This window comes from Oculina patagonica, chromosome 6 (genome assembly GCF_052425735.1).
Source record: "Oculina patagonica isolate OP01 chromosome 6, crgOcupat, whole genome shotgun sequence".
Classification (NCBI taxonomy): Eukaryota; Metazoa; Cnidaria; class Anthozoa; order Scleractinia; family Oculinidae; genus Oculina; species Oculina patagonica.
The window spans coordinates 16,778,856-16,792,658 of NC_135763.1; the positions used below are offsets into that span (position 1 = coordinate 16,778,856).

Consider the following 13,803-nt stretch of genomic DNA (forward strand, 5'->3'; position numbering starts at 1 on the left):
GCGACCGAAGGGCTGTATGGGAATTTTCAAAATGGCGGCTCGTGATAAGAGTTGAGTGCGGTTGATTACAAACAACAAATCGAAATAATTTTGAAAAAACGCTATAGTATTTTTGTAAAGAAGCAATGGCCAAGAATTTAGAAGGCCAAGGCAGCAGTAAAAGCAAATCAAAGGACGCAAAAGAAAGTGAGAGACCACAAGTGAAGGCCACTCCGAAAATTCAAGAACATTCTTTTCTGACTGATAGAACAGACGTTAAACAAATGGAGAAAGGATTGCTAGATCTCATGCACGATTTCAATCACGGAAAACTTCATGCGTTTGGAAAGGACTGCACTATTGAAAAGATGGATAAAGTGCGTGAACTTCAAGAACGATTAGCTCAGTTGCATTTTGAACTTGACGATATGACTGAGGGATTTGGGGAGGAAGAAGAAACGAAAAGCGGAGGAAATCTGGAGAAATTAATGAAGAATTTAGAAACTCTCAGTTCTACTGTTCAAAGCTTACATCAAGAAAGCTCCACACAATAGAAATGACAATTTTAAAACCTTCTAAAGCTGCAGGATGTCTACACAATGAGCTATAAATTTCCTCTCTTTCCTTTCTCACTCAAAAACTACAGAATAGCTTGCCAGTGGATTGAAAGATACCTCTGCTGATACAGTCACTAGTATTTAAAAGTCATTTAGTAGAATTTTTATAATTAACTGGGTTTTTTTGCTTTTCAGTTTGTTTTCCTTGCCAGAAGAGGTAGGCTTGATTATCAGCCACAGTTCACCCGGCGTGTTTGAACGTTTGGTAATCGAACCCAATCTCACACCAATTGTTCGATTGGGTTCAGTAATCGAACATAATCGAATTCACAATAAAATTTGGTCAATCGAACAAAATCAAACGTTCAATTACCGAACAGTCAACAGTTGTACTCAATCGACCGTTTATGTTGCGGACATTTTGTACGGTGCACCGTCCCCCTAAATAGTCCTGCATGATTTATTTATCAAGAGACAGATTCCAAACAAAATCAAATCGGATTGAGTTTGACTGTGTTCGGTTGTGTTCAATTGGTTTGATTGGTTCGAAAATCGAGCTCACAGCAAAATATATAGATGTTTGATTTTGTTTGATTACCAAACCCAATCGAATGATTGGTGTTCGATTGGGTTCGATTGATTTTTGGTTCGATTTTGTTCAATTGGATACGCCGGGAGTTCAGGAAATAAGACTGCACTCCTGCCCCCAAACTTGAGAGATCGTCGGAAATTGAGCCTACAGAAGAGGCAAAAAAAACTGAAAAGTATACATGTAAGATAAACTGCAAATGCAGATGTATTTCCGGCCATTGCTTTTCACAGACGTTGTTTTCGCGACGGCCAGAAATACTACTGCATTCACAGGCTAAATCATGTAAGAAGGGCCAGCCATGTTATACAGCTTTTCACTAAACAATTGGCTTATTTCATTCTTTTCAATTATGTAGTAAACAGTTGGGAATTGATTCAGAGGGGCATATTAATTTTGCAGTATCGTATTGTAAACTTTCAATAATATTAATCCCTCAAATGACATGCAAAAATATTTCCCATAATAATCACTCCCCCCCCTCCCCTCTTGAATATAAGCCCAAAAGGCTTGCAATTTTTTAGAAGTACATGTTACTTCTGATTATAAGCCCTTTACTGTTAGGGTTTATTTTTGTACTCATGTTGTTGGAATGTATTCATTTAATGGCTGCAGAACCTTTTTTTTTTGCTTCATAGTATTATGCTTCTAAAGGTGAAAGTTTTACTGCAGTGTGCGACAAATGCAGACTGTAGACTGACAGACTTTAGGAAAGTTTTAGTATTGGCGTATAATAATATTGTGTTACCATTACCATTATTGAGAGCTAACCAGGCTAACTGGAGCATTATTTTGGCAAAACAGAGACTTTTTCAGGGTAACCGGAGTGCCATTCAGGATAACTGGAGTTTAAGGGCGCTTTCCATTCGACCAAAAATTCTGGTTTGAGTTTCCGGAAAATTCCAATGGCGAAAGGAACAGCATTTTCCGACTCTTCCGGTTTACTGCACGGAAGGCAACAAAATTTGCATATGATAGTGCGTCGAATATGGAAATTTCTACGGTGCATTTAAATAATGCACTGTGGCAGGTTTGCTGCACATATAACTCGATATTTTTGCAAATAAAAAGCATTCCGAGCACTGAAAAAACCGCCAAGAATGACATCGTAGCCTCGAATACAGGGACCGTTCAAAAGGCACACAAGCAACGAAAACGTCGCGAACCCAAAAAGTTCAATGAGCAAAACAATGGCGTAGCCTGCACGCGCGTTATAAATATTTGTACATTTCTTTGCTGCCGCCTGCAAAACAACAACGAAAAACAACCGAATTAACCTACATTTTTTATTTGGAGTTTCAAGAACGCTTTCTTAACTCATGTAGATGCTTTCATATGCCCAAATCGCTAAATTTTCTGCCGAAGAAAATTGAGCTGAGTGTAATGGTAGTTTTTTCCAAAATTTCCGGAAAAGAGGACAACCTCGCAAGGTAGACCCAAATTTTCGAAAACAATTTCCGGGAACTTTCAGTTCCATTTGATTTTGCTCCTGGAATTTCCGGGGTTTTTGGTTGAATGGTTTGCATTTCGGAAAGTCAATACTTTCCGGATTTTCTGGAAACTTTCCCAGGAAATTTCTGTACCATTCGCGCTTGTTGCGAAATTTCCGGAATTTTTGGTCGAATGGAAAGCGCCCTAAGTCTGCAGTTGCCACACATCGGTTCTACAACGCATTATAATTGCATACACTAAGATTTTGGACACACAAGTCCCTTAAAAATATAAACCTTAACATTTTTAAATTCAAAATGTCTTCTGATAGTAAGCCACCTCAAAGATAACTTCACCACAAAGTCTTTAAAGAGACATAAACCTCTGAAACCTGAATTATCAAATTTTCAGTAGTTGCACCAGTCTTGTTTTGATGGGTATTTGTACTGTAAAACGCTGTGTTATGTGTCACAAACTGGTTTTAAACAATTTTCCCTGTGCAGTGTCAATGACAGCATAAACAGTAAAGAAAGCAGATGTCATATATGCAGATCAGATGTACATGCAACCTTAACAGAAAATTTTTCTTTCAATATAATTTTCTTAGGTATTCTGTACTGTTCATTTACACTACTGTATCTACATTTGTATGCACAAAGGGCACTCAGAATTTTTCTTTATTTGCAGCTGAATTAATTAGTTTCGGATGGCCTTCGATTCCTGTTTAAGGACCTGGTGAATGACAACAGGGGCTTTAGGGACAATAATATCAGTATTATTATATATTTAAAAGTAGTGGTTATTAAAAATATTATTCAAGGTAATGCCAGTGCTAAATATATTAGTTTTCATCATTGTTGAATTCGTTGGTGATCTTGTTTTTGGGGATGCAGTGATGGCATAGTGGTGAGAGCACTCACCTCCACCAGTACAGTGTGAACTGGGTTTTAATTCCAGAACCAAAGCCATATGTGGGTTGACTTTGTTCTTAGTTCTTGTTCTTGCCCCGAGAGTTTTTTGTTTTAATCCAGGTAACTCTGGTACCGGAAGGCAACTGGTTTGTCAGAATTGAGTCTGTTGCTATTTTGAGCCTTTTATTTCCAAACAGTTTTTTGTTTTTGCACCACTCGTAAGATCCCCCTCAATGTAAGCCAGCCTCAGTTGTAAGGCCACCCAAAACCCATTTCGCAGTTGTAGAAGTCATGGGTGTATAACGTTTTATTTCACGGTATTTAATCTCCTTACTGATTGTCATGAATTATTTTCTGGGTCCTAGAAATTGGACCTTGATTTTTATTAAAATACACTGGAAGACTGGAAAATTAAAGAATTACCATTAACGTCGTTTCAGAAGCCAACAAACGTAGGGTTCAATCCTAGCGGTTCGGAAAAGAAGCCAACTTAAATTAAAAGAACCTGATTTTTAATTTGGTTTTTATTTCTTCCGTTTTTTCTCAACGTTTTGATAACGTAGATAAGAAGTGCGTGTACTTAGTTATTCCTCTTCGTCCCTGGTGGGACATAAGGCGCCAACGATCTGCTTCCATCGGTACCGATCTTTTGCCACAAGTTGTGCCTCGCCCCATATCAAGCCCATTTCTTTTAACTCGGCCATCACAGTACGTCTCCAGGCCTTGCCCTGGGCCGCCCTCGCCTACTTTTATCCTGGTGGTGTCCATCTAAGAGCGGTCTTGGGGATACGGTCCTGGTCCATTCTGAGGACATGTCCAAGCCAACAGAACCGGCAGCATTTGACCTCAAGTACCACGCTCTGACTCTTTGTTTTCTTGTAGAGTTGTTCATTCAAGATTTTTTTGGGCCAGAAAAGGCGACTGAAGAAGTGCATGTATTTACCAAAAATTATGTTTACTATATCCGCTTTCGCTATTTTTTTGTCTTTCAGGGATTGATCAAGCGCGACGTGCTACCCTCCTTATCCTCCTTGTCATGCCGTGTGTTTTAACTTCCAAATGCTTTATTAGTTTTTTTTTTTTTTTTTTAAGTTATACCTTATGTAAATATTTTTTTGAAAGCTAGTAAAAGGAGTAGTTCCTGCAACGTTTGAGAACACGACGGCCAGGTTGTCTCAAATTTCAAAACGCTTTTTGAAATGACCAACTTCTTTCCAATTTCTGAAAATTATTATTTCAAATAACCGCTTGAAAAATGGCTATTTCAAATTATCAATTTGTCACCAAATATTATTTTTTCGTGACCTAAAATGAGATGAGCACCAAAAAAATGTCACATTTATTTGACAATAAATGTTTTTTTTCGTTTATCAAAAGTGACTTGTTTTAAGAAGTCACGCTTTGCTTTCTTTAAAAGGCACGTTTCGTTAAAAGCATTTCTCGTTCAACCATCAATTTCCTAAGAAACAACTTATAAAGCTTCTTGGTCATCCGTCCACAGTCTCAGTCTCCGGTCGGTTTTGGTTTTATAAAAAAAATATCTCATAAGCTGGAATTTTCTAAGATTGACGAAAATGTCTATGAAGTAAATATCCAGCCAAAAACGTACCTTTCCGCAGAAGCCAGTATATAATGGCGCTAGCATGTCTGCACTGACATAATCATATCTAGATCAGCACTTATGAATCTTTCAGTTAAATTTAGCTGTCGATTTTGATACTATGCATACTTAACAATTATTACACTTTTAAGAGGAGAACGAAACATATCGTATCCCATTCTTCACCAGACCCGAATAGTGCGAAGAATTAACTGATTTCAGAACTTAACTTCAAGAACACGAGATTGTAGTAAGTCATGTCTGTAGTTAGACGTTACAATTTAATTACATAGCCAGGTGTTGTTGCCCCACTCAATATTCCTAGCACTCGGCCTGATGCTAAACGAGTTAAAGAGATTAAGCCTGTGCATCTGACAAATTTTGTACGCGAATTTTAACTAAAAGGCGAACCGCACATCTTAATTTATTTCCGACAAAAACTTAAACGAGAGTTTTTGGGGCTGAAAAACGCGGATAGTGATAAACGAAAAGAAAAGGAAGGCAAAATTGAAAAATAGAAAAAGAAAAGAGGAAGAAAGGCGGCTTATAGTAGACAGTGTCAGTTCGGAGTCTTTGGCTTAAAGCAGAAACCCATAAGGGTTAAAGGTATACAGGGGGGCGGGGGGTGTTACAATTTAGCCCATAACATCTCTTATTCAGTGCATGCAAGAGAAGATTTAAGTCCAATATCTGCATTCGGTAATAAGTTAAAAAAGTGGAGCAAATGTTCCCATTCGTGGGGAAAGGTGTTAAACTACTCTTGGCTTTCAAAGGCGTTCCTAAGATGATTAGCCACGACAATTTACTTAGTAGGGAAACAATTTATGTTTTGAGGTAACTAACAACTTCAGCTTATCCATACCCATTTAATATTTAGAACAGCAATACGGTTTGTTAGAGCAGTAGAACAGTTTACAATACAATGTTTCTCGCTTGAAATATTAAGAAAGCTTAAGCTTGTGGGGTCGTGTATGCTACATTATTTACATATTTATTTTAGTTTAATAACCTGCCATTATTGTAGCCTCATCAAGCAAAAAGGTGCATTTTATTAATTGGAGCTGGCGGGATGAATTGGGTAATTAGGAGTTTCTCGCTTATAGATCATGGGTAAAATGAGTTGCGTTATTGGAAAAAGTGTTAAAGACAATATCTCAGCAAAATACAGTGTAAGAAAATTAAAATACCTGAGAAATGCTCCCGATACGAATATGATATGATTGTTTTTGGCGGCAGAAATTATGCAAATTACTTTCTCTGAGAAATATATTTTTATAAATATTTCGATACGGACCAGCACTCAGAAAACTATCAAGTTAAATAAAAGCTAAAGTTGCACTCAGGAACCAGCCCTCATTGCCAGAGCATAACCCAGTTTCCATAGCATGAAGGTTAAGCCACTTCACTGGATGAAAAGGTTTCGACCCCAGCTCAGGCATTCGTCGTAGCTCAAGCATGTAAATATTCTGGCGCGTAACTGCTATAAAACTAAACAACGTTAACAAACACAGATAGAACTGTTCTTTGTATAGCCTGGATATTCATGAAAGTGTGAAATGGAAGGTCTCGATGCATAGTAGAACAAGAGTATAAGCATCAATTTTTGGGGTAAGATCCTTGGCCGTCCATATCAAACACCCTTTATTAGGAACCTTGCATGGGCTTAGTCAAAAATATGGCATTTCTGGGGTCGTTAAAAAGGGCGTTAAGGTGGATTTCCACTGACGTGTAATTGTCTATATACGTGCATGAAAAAGGTTAGAGACAATGTATGAACGACTTGCGTAAACGTGTATACTTTTTTCTTTAGGGGGTTGGCTCTACATGAAGATTGGGTTCCTCACTGCCGACACCCTTTTGAATTTTTTTTTCTTCTTAAATTGCAATAAAGTTGTTATAAATAAATATAAATTCATGCAGTTACCTTGTCCTCAAATTGGCGCCTGAACTCAATAGGGCGAATCATCACGTGATCACAAAGTAGGGTTCAACCAATGATATCAGGCCTTCAGTACGTAGGTGAATTGTTTTAAAAAGAAAACAAAGTTTTGACAATTTATCATTCACAACTAATTGCCGCGAACGAGATAGGACTTCTAGGATTTAATCTGCAGGTAAGAGCAGATGGTGAACTATAACAAACTTATTTTATTTTTGATATCTTTTTATTACCACGTAAAATTTCTTTTTTTTTTTGTAGTCCTGATCATTTCTCAGTAAAATTGGGCATTCAATTTGCAACATCGTTTGGCGCCAACAATCTCAAGTACAGCTCAAGCGTCTAACCGTCAAGAGCTAAAACTCAAATTATAATACAAGCTCGCAGAATGCAAAATTCTAAACAAGTAAACTTTGAACCTCTTGACACAAATGACCCGAATAACTTATAAACGCACTAAATTACAACTACAGTCGAAGCTCTCTTAACGGACACTCTCGTAAGCGGACAGCTCTACTTACGGCCGCCTTGTTTGAAATCCCCTTTTTAGCTCCCATACAAACTCTGTATTTTTACATTCTCGTAAGCGGACATTCCCGTAAGCGGCCGCGGACACTTTCTGAGATAACGACTTAGACTTTTTCCTTGTTTTAAGCTCCCGTAAGTACCATATTTCAGTGTTTGTTTTGTCGTTATCCACGTCCGTCCGGTTATTGCTAGCTGGGCAAGCTCCCGTAAGCGGCCATCTATCCCGTACACCTCTAGTGGCCGCGTACGAGAACCATTCTCGTAAGCGGCCAGCTCCAGTTACGGACACTTTTTTCGCGTCCCGAGGGTGCCCGCTTACGAGAGCTTCGACTGTATTCGGCAATCTCGAGTGCGCGGGAAAAACTATCGCAGCACGTTACCTCTCTTTCCGGCAGACAATGTTGAAATCAGTCCAGTAAGCAACGTTAACTCTGTTAAATAATACTGCAGGATTACGTCAACAAAACAGTAGAAATTATTATTAATTATGTTGTACTTGATAGCGACAATAGTTTTTATAGTTCAGCAAGACTTGGCGCTGAATATATTAAGGCACAGTCAAAATTGAATTATCACTGTCGGAAGTCAACCATGCAAAAAAGTGCGTGTTCTAATTAACAAATAGATTCCATTTTGCCGTGCGTCTGTTCAGTTATAGATCACAGATGACGTCAAAATGTGGTATGCACTGAAGTTCATACCACATTTTGACGTCTTCTGTGATCTATAACTGAACAGACCCACGGCAAAATGGAATCTATTTGTTTTATATAATAACACAAGACTTCGGCACACTTCAGTTTGAGCAATGCCGCCGTAAAGATGAGTTAAGTTGTTTTGATTTCACTATTAAGTTTTCGTTAACACGAAGTACTGTTATAATCCGATTAATTAAATAAACAGAAAAATGTTCAATTGAAAGTCAACCATAATTCGTTTGTTTCCCTTGGCGTTGTCCAATTGCACAACATCGGTCAAACTTTCATACAGATTTCGGATAATTTCTCGAATAATTCACTGTCTTCTTCAAGCTTGTTTCGCCCAGTTAAATGCTTCGAAAGGTGAACGATGCTTGGCGTATTGTTTCTCACTGGACATTTGTAATTAATATAAGCTGAACTTTTTTGCTTTGTTGTGGCCTCGCAAGTTTAAAAAACTTTGCCGACAACTCTGATTTTGACTATGAACTCTGATCACGCGCGCGAGTCACACCACCGCGTGACGTCATCCATGTGTCTGTACTCTAATAGATCATAAGTAAGAACCAATCAAAATGCGCGTAGAATTCAGGTTATTATATAATAACTTATGGTTTATAGGGGCGAGGAGGTTTGGTTGCATATTATGGGGGAAAAACAGCCTGTATTTCAGGCTCTCCCTCACCAACGACAATAAAGGAGGAGAAGGAGAGAGGTTGGGGGTAGAAAAGGTCGATAGGCTTGCGTATTAAAAGGTCAAGGGAGTGGGCGGCAGGGTTGGGGGATAATAAAAGTTTTGAACCACTTCTAAGATGGAGGGGAAGTCAAAACAGTATTAACTTGTCAATGTTACTACAGTCGAAGCTCTCTTAACGGACACTCTCGTAAGCGGACAGCTCTACTTACGGTCGCCTTGTTTGAAACCACGTTTTAACTCCCATACAAACTTTTTTTTTCATTCTCGTAAGCGGACATTCCCGTAAGTGGCCAAGAAAATTCTATTAACAAATTCTGCATCTTGTGTTTATCAATCAAGTTTACATCGCCGTTCGTCACAATGATTTTAAAGTAATTACAGTACTATATTTTAGTGCTTGTTTTGTCGTCATCCACGTCCGTCCGGTTATTTTTAACAGGGCAAGCTCCCTTAAGCGGCCATTTATCCCCTACACCTCCAGTGGCCGCTTACGAGAACCATTCTCGTAAGCGGCCAGCTCCAGTTACGGACACTTTTTTTCGCGTCCCGAGGGTGTCCGCTTAAGAGAGCTTCGACTGTATAACACAATCATCAATAGACATCAAATCAAAAGCGAGTTGTTTTCGTAGACACACTCAATGATTTCAGTCCAAACCCTTCATTTATATGTATTTGGAGTTCCCGGTGTTGTGGTCTAGATCTGGTCTTTGCCCATCGTGCTGTGCACTGTTGAAATGCTCGGAGATATTAGCTGTTCAAGCTTAGTGCTACTCTGAACTCCGAGTGTAAATAAACATGATGTTGTGATCAGCCGGTAGAACCAATCAAATTCGCGGATTACCAATAGTGTGTCTACCAATACACGGTATTACATGATGACAGAAGCAAGCATGTTTTTTATTCGACATACATAATGCTATTCTGCTATCCTTTTTATAACACCTACTAATGCTATTCTTGTTTCAGTCTCCTGACAATGAAGACTTTCAGTATCGTGATCTTGGTCATTTTGTTGGTGTCTGCCCAGGTCAGCTGCCGCTCTTTTCTTGAAAGTGAGTAGCCTGCTATCAAAGATCATCAAACCTTGCAATGACACAGATAAACTTTACAGACTACAAGTTCACTTTTAGACTGTCAAAGTTTGCAGTTTGTGGGACAGGGAAGGAGAGTGCCCCCCTCTTTATCTCCAAAGCTTTGGTAGTATAGCTTATATGGTGTGAAAAATGTAAAAATGAAAAATGACCTCAGGTTGGGAAGACACTAACACGAAATTGTGTATTTCATGATTTGCCATTTTTGATCCGCCGTCTTTTTAATTTTAAGCTTAATATAAGAACATCACAAAAATTGGTTTTGAAAATTCGAAAATAATATACGAATGTATAACGAAAATTTAACTGGGCACCCCATCTAGGGCTTTCCACAAGTTGCTCGGCAACTTTTTGGCAACTTTTCTTGATTCGAGCAACTTTTTCACCTTCGAGCAACTTTTTTCCTCTCGAGCAACTTGTTGCATTTTGAGCAATTTCCAAACCGAAGATTTCCGAAGATTATCCGAGTGTTGTTCAAAGGCAATGCGAACGTTTCCGAAGATTTACGAAGTTTACCAAGACTTTCGAGGAACGTTAACATCTGAAGACATTTCAACTTTTCGGCTCATTTTGCATTAAAACATTACAAAACTCGTCAGCAAACATGACGTCATTGATATCTTCACGATTTTTCTCAGTAAAAGAAATCCTTGTTATTTAAAAAATTTTCCCCTTAATGTGTTATTTAGATACTTCTTTTGCTGAAAATTGCATAAAACTGCTTAAAATCTTACTCTCAAAGGAAAATTAGCATATACCGTATTTTCTCAAATAAACGCCGGGGGCGTTTATTTAAAACTTGGCCTCAGAGACCCGGCGTTTATTTTGAAGCCGGCGTTTAATCGGGGTCCGGCGTTTATTTATGAAGTAAAATTTTCAATCATTTTTAAGTTGATTTATTCTTTCACATTCTTCGAGACCCATGAACAGTTTGTCGTGGCGGGACGTTGTATCCCTTGGACCCGACCTCAAATTATGTCCGTTTTTCTCATACATACGGCATTACATACGGCCCGTGTATATTGTAATCAGTTTTGTGCAAACAGAACAGCTAGCAACTTGGAACAAGGCGGCCTTGAAGTCCCTATTACTGTTCAATGCGCGATTTCCACCCAGAAAGCACAATTTTTGACAAGGCTAAAACAACTGATAAACAAACGCTGGAGGGATCCTTGCGATTTTAGCGACAGCGAGCACTACAACAAAAGAAAGAGAGTGCGTAAAAAAACAAAAAGAGCATGCCGGAACATTGACTTACATTACTATATTTTCAATTTTGTGTTGTTGTAATTGCACGTCATAAACCGCAGTTAATGCTACGCCAGACTTATTCGTTAAACATTTATATTAAAATAACAAAAGCCGTATACCATATAGTACGCGTCATATCAGTGCTTTTCTAGTGAACATCTTCACTTATTGGATCGACTCAAATAAACGCCGGGACCTCGATTAAACGCCGGGACCCCGAATAAACGCCGGGGGCGTTTATTTAAAACTTGGCCTCAGAGACCCGGCGTTTATTTGAAGCCGGCGTTTAATCGGGGTCCGGCGTTTAATCGAGAAAATACGGTAAATGATTAGAAGCAGCGTTTTGGAGTTTTTGGAGCAACTTTGGAGCAACGTTTATTATCAGAAGCAACTTTTTTGGATTTTTGGAGCAACTTTTTGAGAAATTATATACGGGCAACTTTTTGGGAAATCTCGAGCAACTTGTGGAAAGCCCTAACCCCATCACCCTCCAGTTCAAATACGGGAAACAAGTGTTAGCGCTCGGTATTCAACAGAAAGAAAAAAAAACTTCAACACGATTGTTAGTGCTCGATAGGAATGTCAAGCACTTGATAGTTAGAAAATTATGCCCATAAGACATATATCTTGTATATGCAAGAGATTTCTAGCCTCAAATCACAAAAAGGAAGGTGTATTTCTGCTTCGTTATCACGTCTGCATACATAGACAACGGAGACCCTAATATGTATTTTTTTATTATTTCATAGAAAGGGTACCAGACAGGGTTAACGACAATGACGTAGCATCTGAGAAAGAAGCGCTAAGACCACGGCAATGGCAAATGAGATGTGAATACTGTGATTGTTATCATGATGTCGAAGAGTTCTGTGAAGTGAATAACTGTTGCTCTGACATGTGATGATCACGTGAAACATGTCTCGACAACACACCAGGTAAGAGAGATTGCATATACAGTTGAATCCCGATAATACGAATCCTCATCAACTCGTTCCCGCCAGGTTATTTTCTTACTACTATTAACCTTGATAACTCGAAGTTCCGATATTAACCCTATTCAGACCGGCGGGGGGGGGGGGGGGGGGGGGGCTTTTGAGGCCCGCGCTGACTTTGAACTTTTATAACTTTTTTAAGATTTAACCAAACGCTGCCAAACTTTCTGATCATGAGTTTTCTTCATTTTGAGTACTTTGCAGTGATTTTCGGTGGTTTTCTGGCATTTTGGAAAAATTTTGAAATCCAAGATGGCGGATCCAAGATGGTGTCTGTTTTGATATCATGATGTAATTGTCACGTGATGTGACGTCACCATCCCACGTGACGTATACCAAAAGAAAGAGTTTCGGACGTACAATACATCCTATAAGTTTCATGGTGATTGCTTAAATATTCTGGAAGTTACATAGGAGGGAGGGGGGGAGGGGCTTCCGAAGTCCCCCCCGGTCTGAGAAGGTCCAAAAAAGCCCGGTCTGAATAGGGTTAAACTCGAAACTTTTCGATTTCCCTTGAAGGTTCGAGTTATCGAGATTCAACTGTAGACACGTTTATGGTACTTTAATGCATGACAGATTCGTTAAAATTGACATTTTTCTTGAAGGGAAGAGAGAAAATAACTTAGGCTGAAATGACTGAAAGGATCCATCTGCTAAATCCATTGTAAACACAGGACTCAGAAATTTTTCTTATATATTTTCCTTAAAAGAGCTGTTTTCAATTGAGTTTCGTAAAACCAAAACCAAAGTTATCATTCAAGCCAATCGCAATTAAAGAACACAGACAATCCAGTAAACCAATCAAAACTATAGAAGCAAACACATGTAGCCGGCACGAAGCGCGGGAAAACATGCGCGAGCGAGTCACGATTGGTTTTGGTTTACTTCTGATAGGCTGAGAAAGTGGCGCGAGGGTTTTAAACCAATTACAAAGTGTAGTAATGCAAAACCAATGCAAACGGTAATTAATTTCGACACTCAAGTGAAAACCACTCTATATCCTAGAAATTTGGTGGTACTCGCAGTTCATATGCACGTTTACGTGAGACTGGCTAGTTTCACCACCAAGCCTCGCTTTCGCAGTGGCAACTTGTAAATTGTATCATGGACGAATTTCCAAAACTGCAAAGATGAAAAGAATACCCACGTGAAAACTGAATGAGGGCGGTAGAGTGTTAAGAATAATTCGCGTAAACAAGGCTCGGTGGTGAAGTTTGGGCATATGACGCTAAGGCCTATTTCTGAAACGGTTGTATTGGATGAACTTTCACCTTGAGTTTTACTTGAAAGCTAGGCCTAACGAATTATCATTGATGTTTTTTAAAGCTAACTAAAAAATCCAATTTTGACGTTTATATCTTTCAGGGATTGCTCCAGGCATCAGCACATAAAAAAGTTGTTGGCTTTGAGGGATGTAAAAAATAAAATGCTATTGAAACTGACGACTTTTCTGTATTTTGATCATTTAAAGGCGTTCGCGCCCTAGTACTTGGAGGGTGGAGGGTTGGCTCTAAATCTAGAGACGCACTATTCGAATCCC

General features: G+C 38.9%; 2 protein-coding genes across 2 annotated transcripts; both read left to right on the forward strand.

Annotated features, from left to right (window-relative positions):
• Position 1: 1 nt before the first annotated feature.
• On the forward strand, positions 2-3,418 carry LOC144655915 (coiled-coil domain-containing protein 28B-like). Its single transcript, XM_078516103.1, has one exon. It carries the CDS (start codon positions 126-128, stop codon positions 531-533), a length of 408 nt encoding a protein of 135 aa, XP_078372229.1. The 5' UTR covers positions 2-125; the 3' UTR covers positions 534-3,418.
• Positions 3,419-5,783: 2,365 nt separating this feature from the next.
• Positions 5,784-13,741, forward strand: LOC144655916 (uncharacterized). The gene is made up of 4 exons (XM_078516104.1): positions 5,784-5,901; positions 9,896-9,981; positions 12,021-12,206; positions 13,629-13,741. Exons 1-3 carry the CDS (start codon positions 5,792-5,794, stop codon positions 12,170-12,172), a joined length of 348 nt encoding a protein of 115 aa, XP_078372230.1. The 5' UTR covers positions 5,784-5,791; the 3' UTR covers positions 12,173-12,206; positions 13,629-13,741.
• The last annotated feature ends 62 nt before the right edge of the window (positions 13,742-13,803 follow it).

What these genes read in the sequence shown, in the direction of transcription:
- LOC144655915 (XM_078516103.1), top strand. Translation starts at nt 126, where the DNA reads ATGGCCAAGAATTTAGAAGGCCAAGGCAGCAGTAAAAGCAAATCAAAG.
- LOC144655916 (XM_078516104.1), top strand. Translation starts at nt 5,792, where the DNA reads ATGTTCCCATTCGTGGGGAAAGGTGTTAAACTACTCTTGGCTTTCAAA. An exon ending in GAAACAATTTATGTTTTGAG is followed by an intron (nt 5,902 to 9,895) that starts GTAACTAACAAC and finishes TTCTTGTTTCAG; the next exon opens with TCTCCTGACAATGAAGACTT. An exon ending in CTGCCGCTCTTTTCTTGAAA is followed by an intron (nt 9,982 to 12,020) that starts GTGAGTAGCCTG and finishes ATTATTTCATAG; the next exon opens with AAAGGGTACCAGACAGGGTT.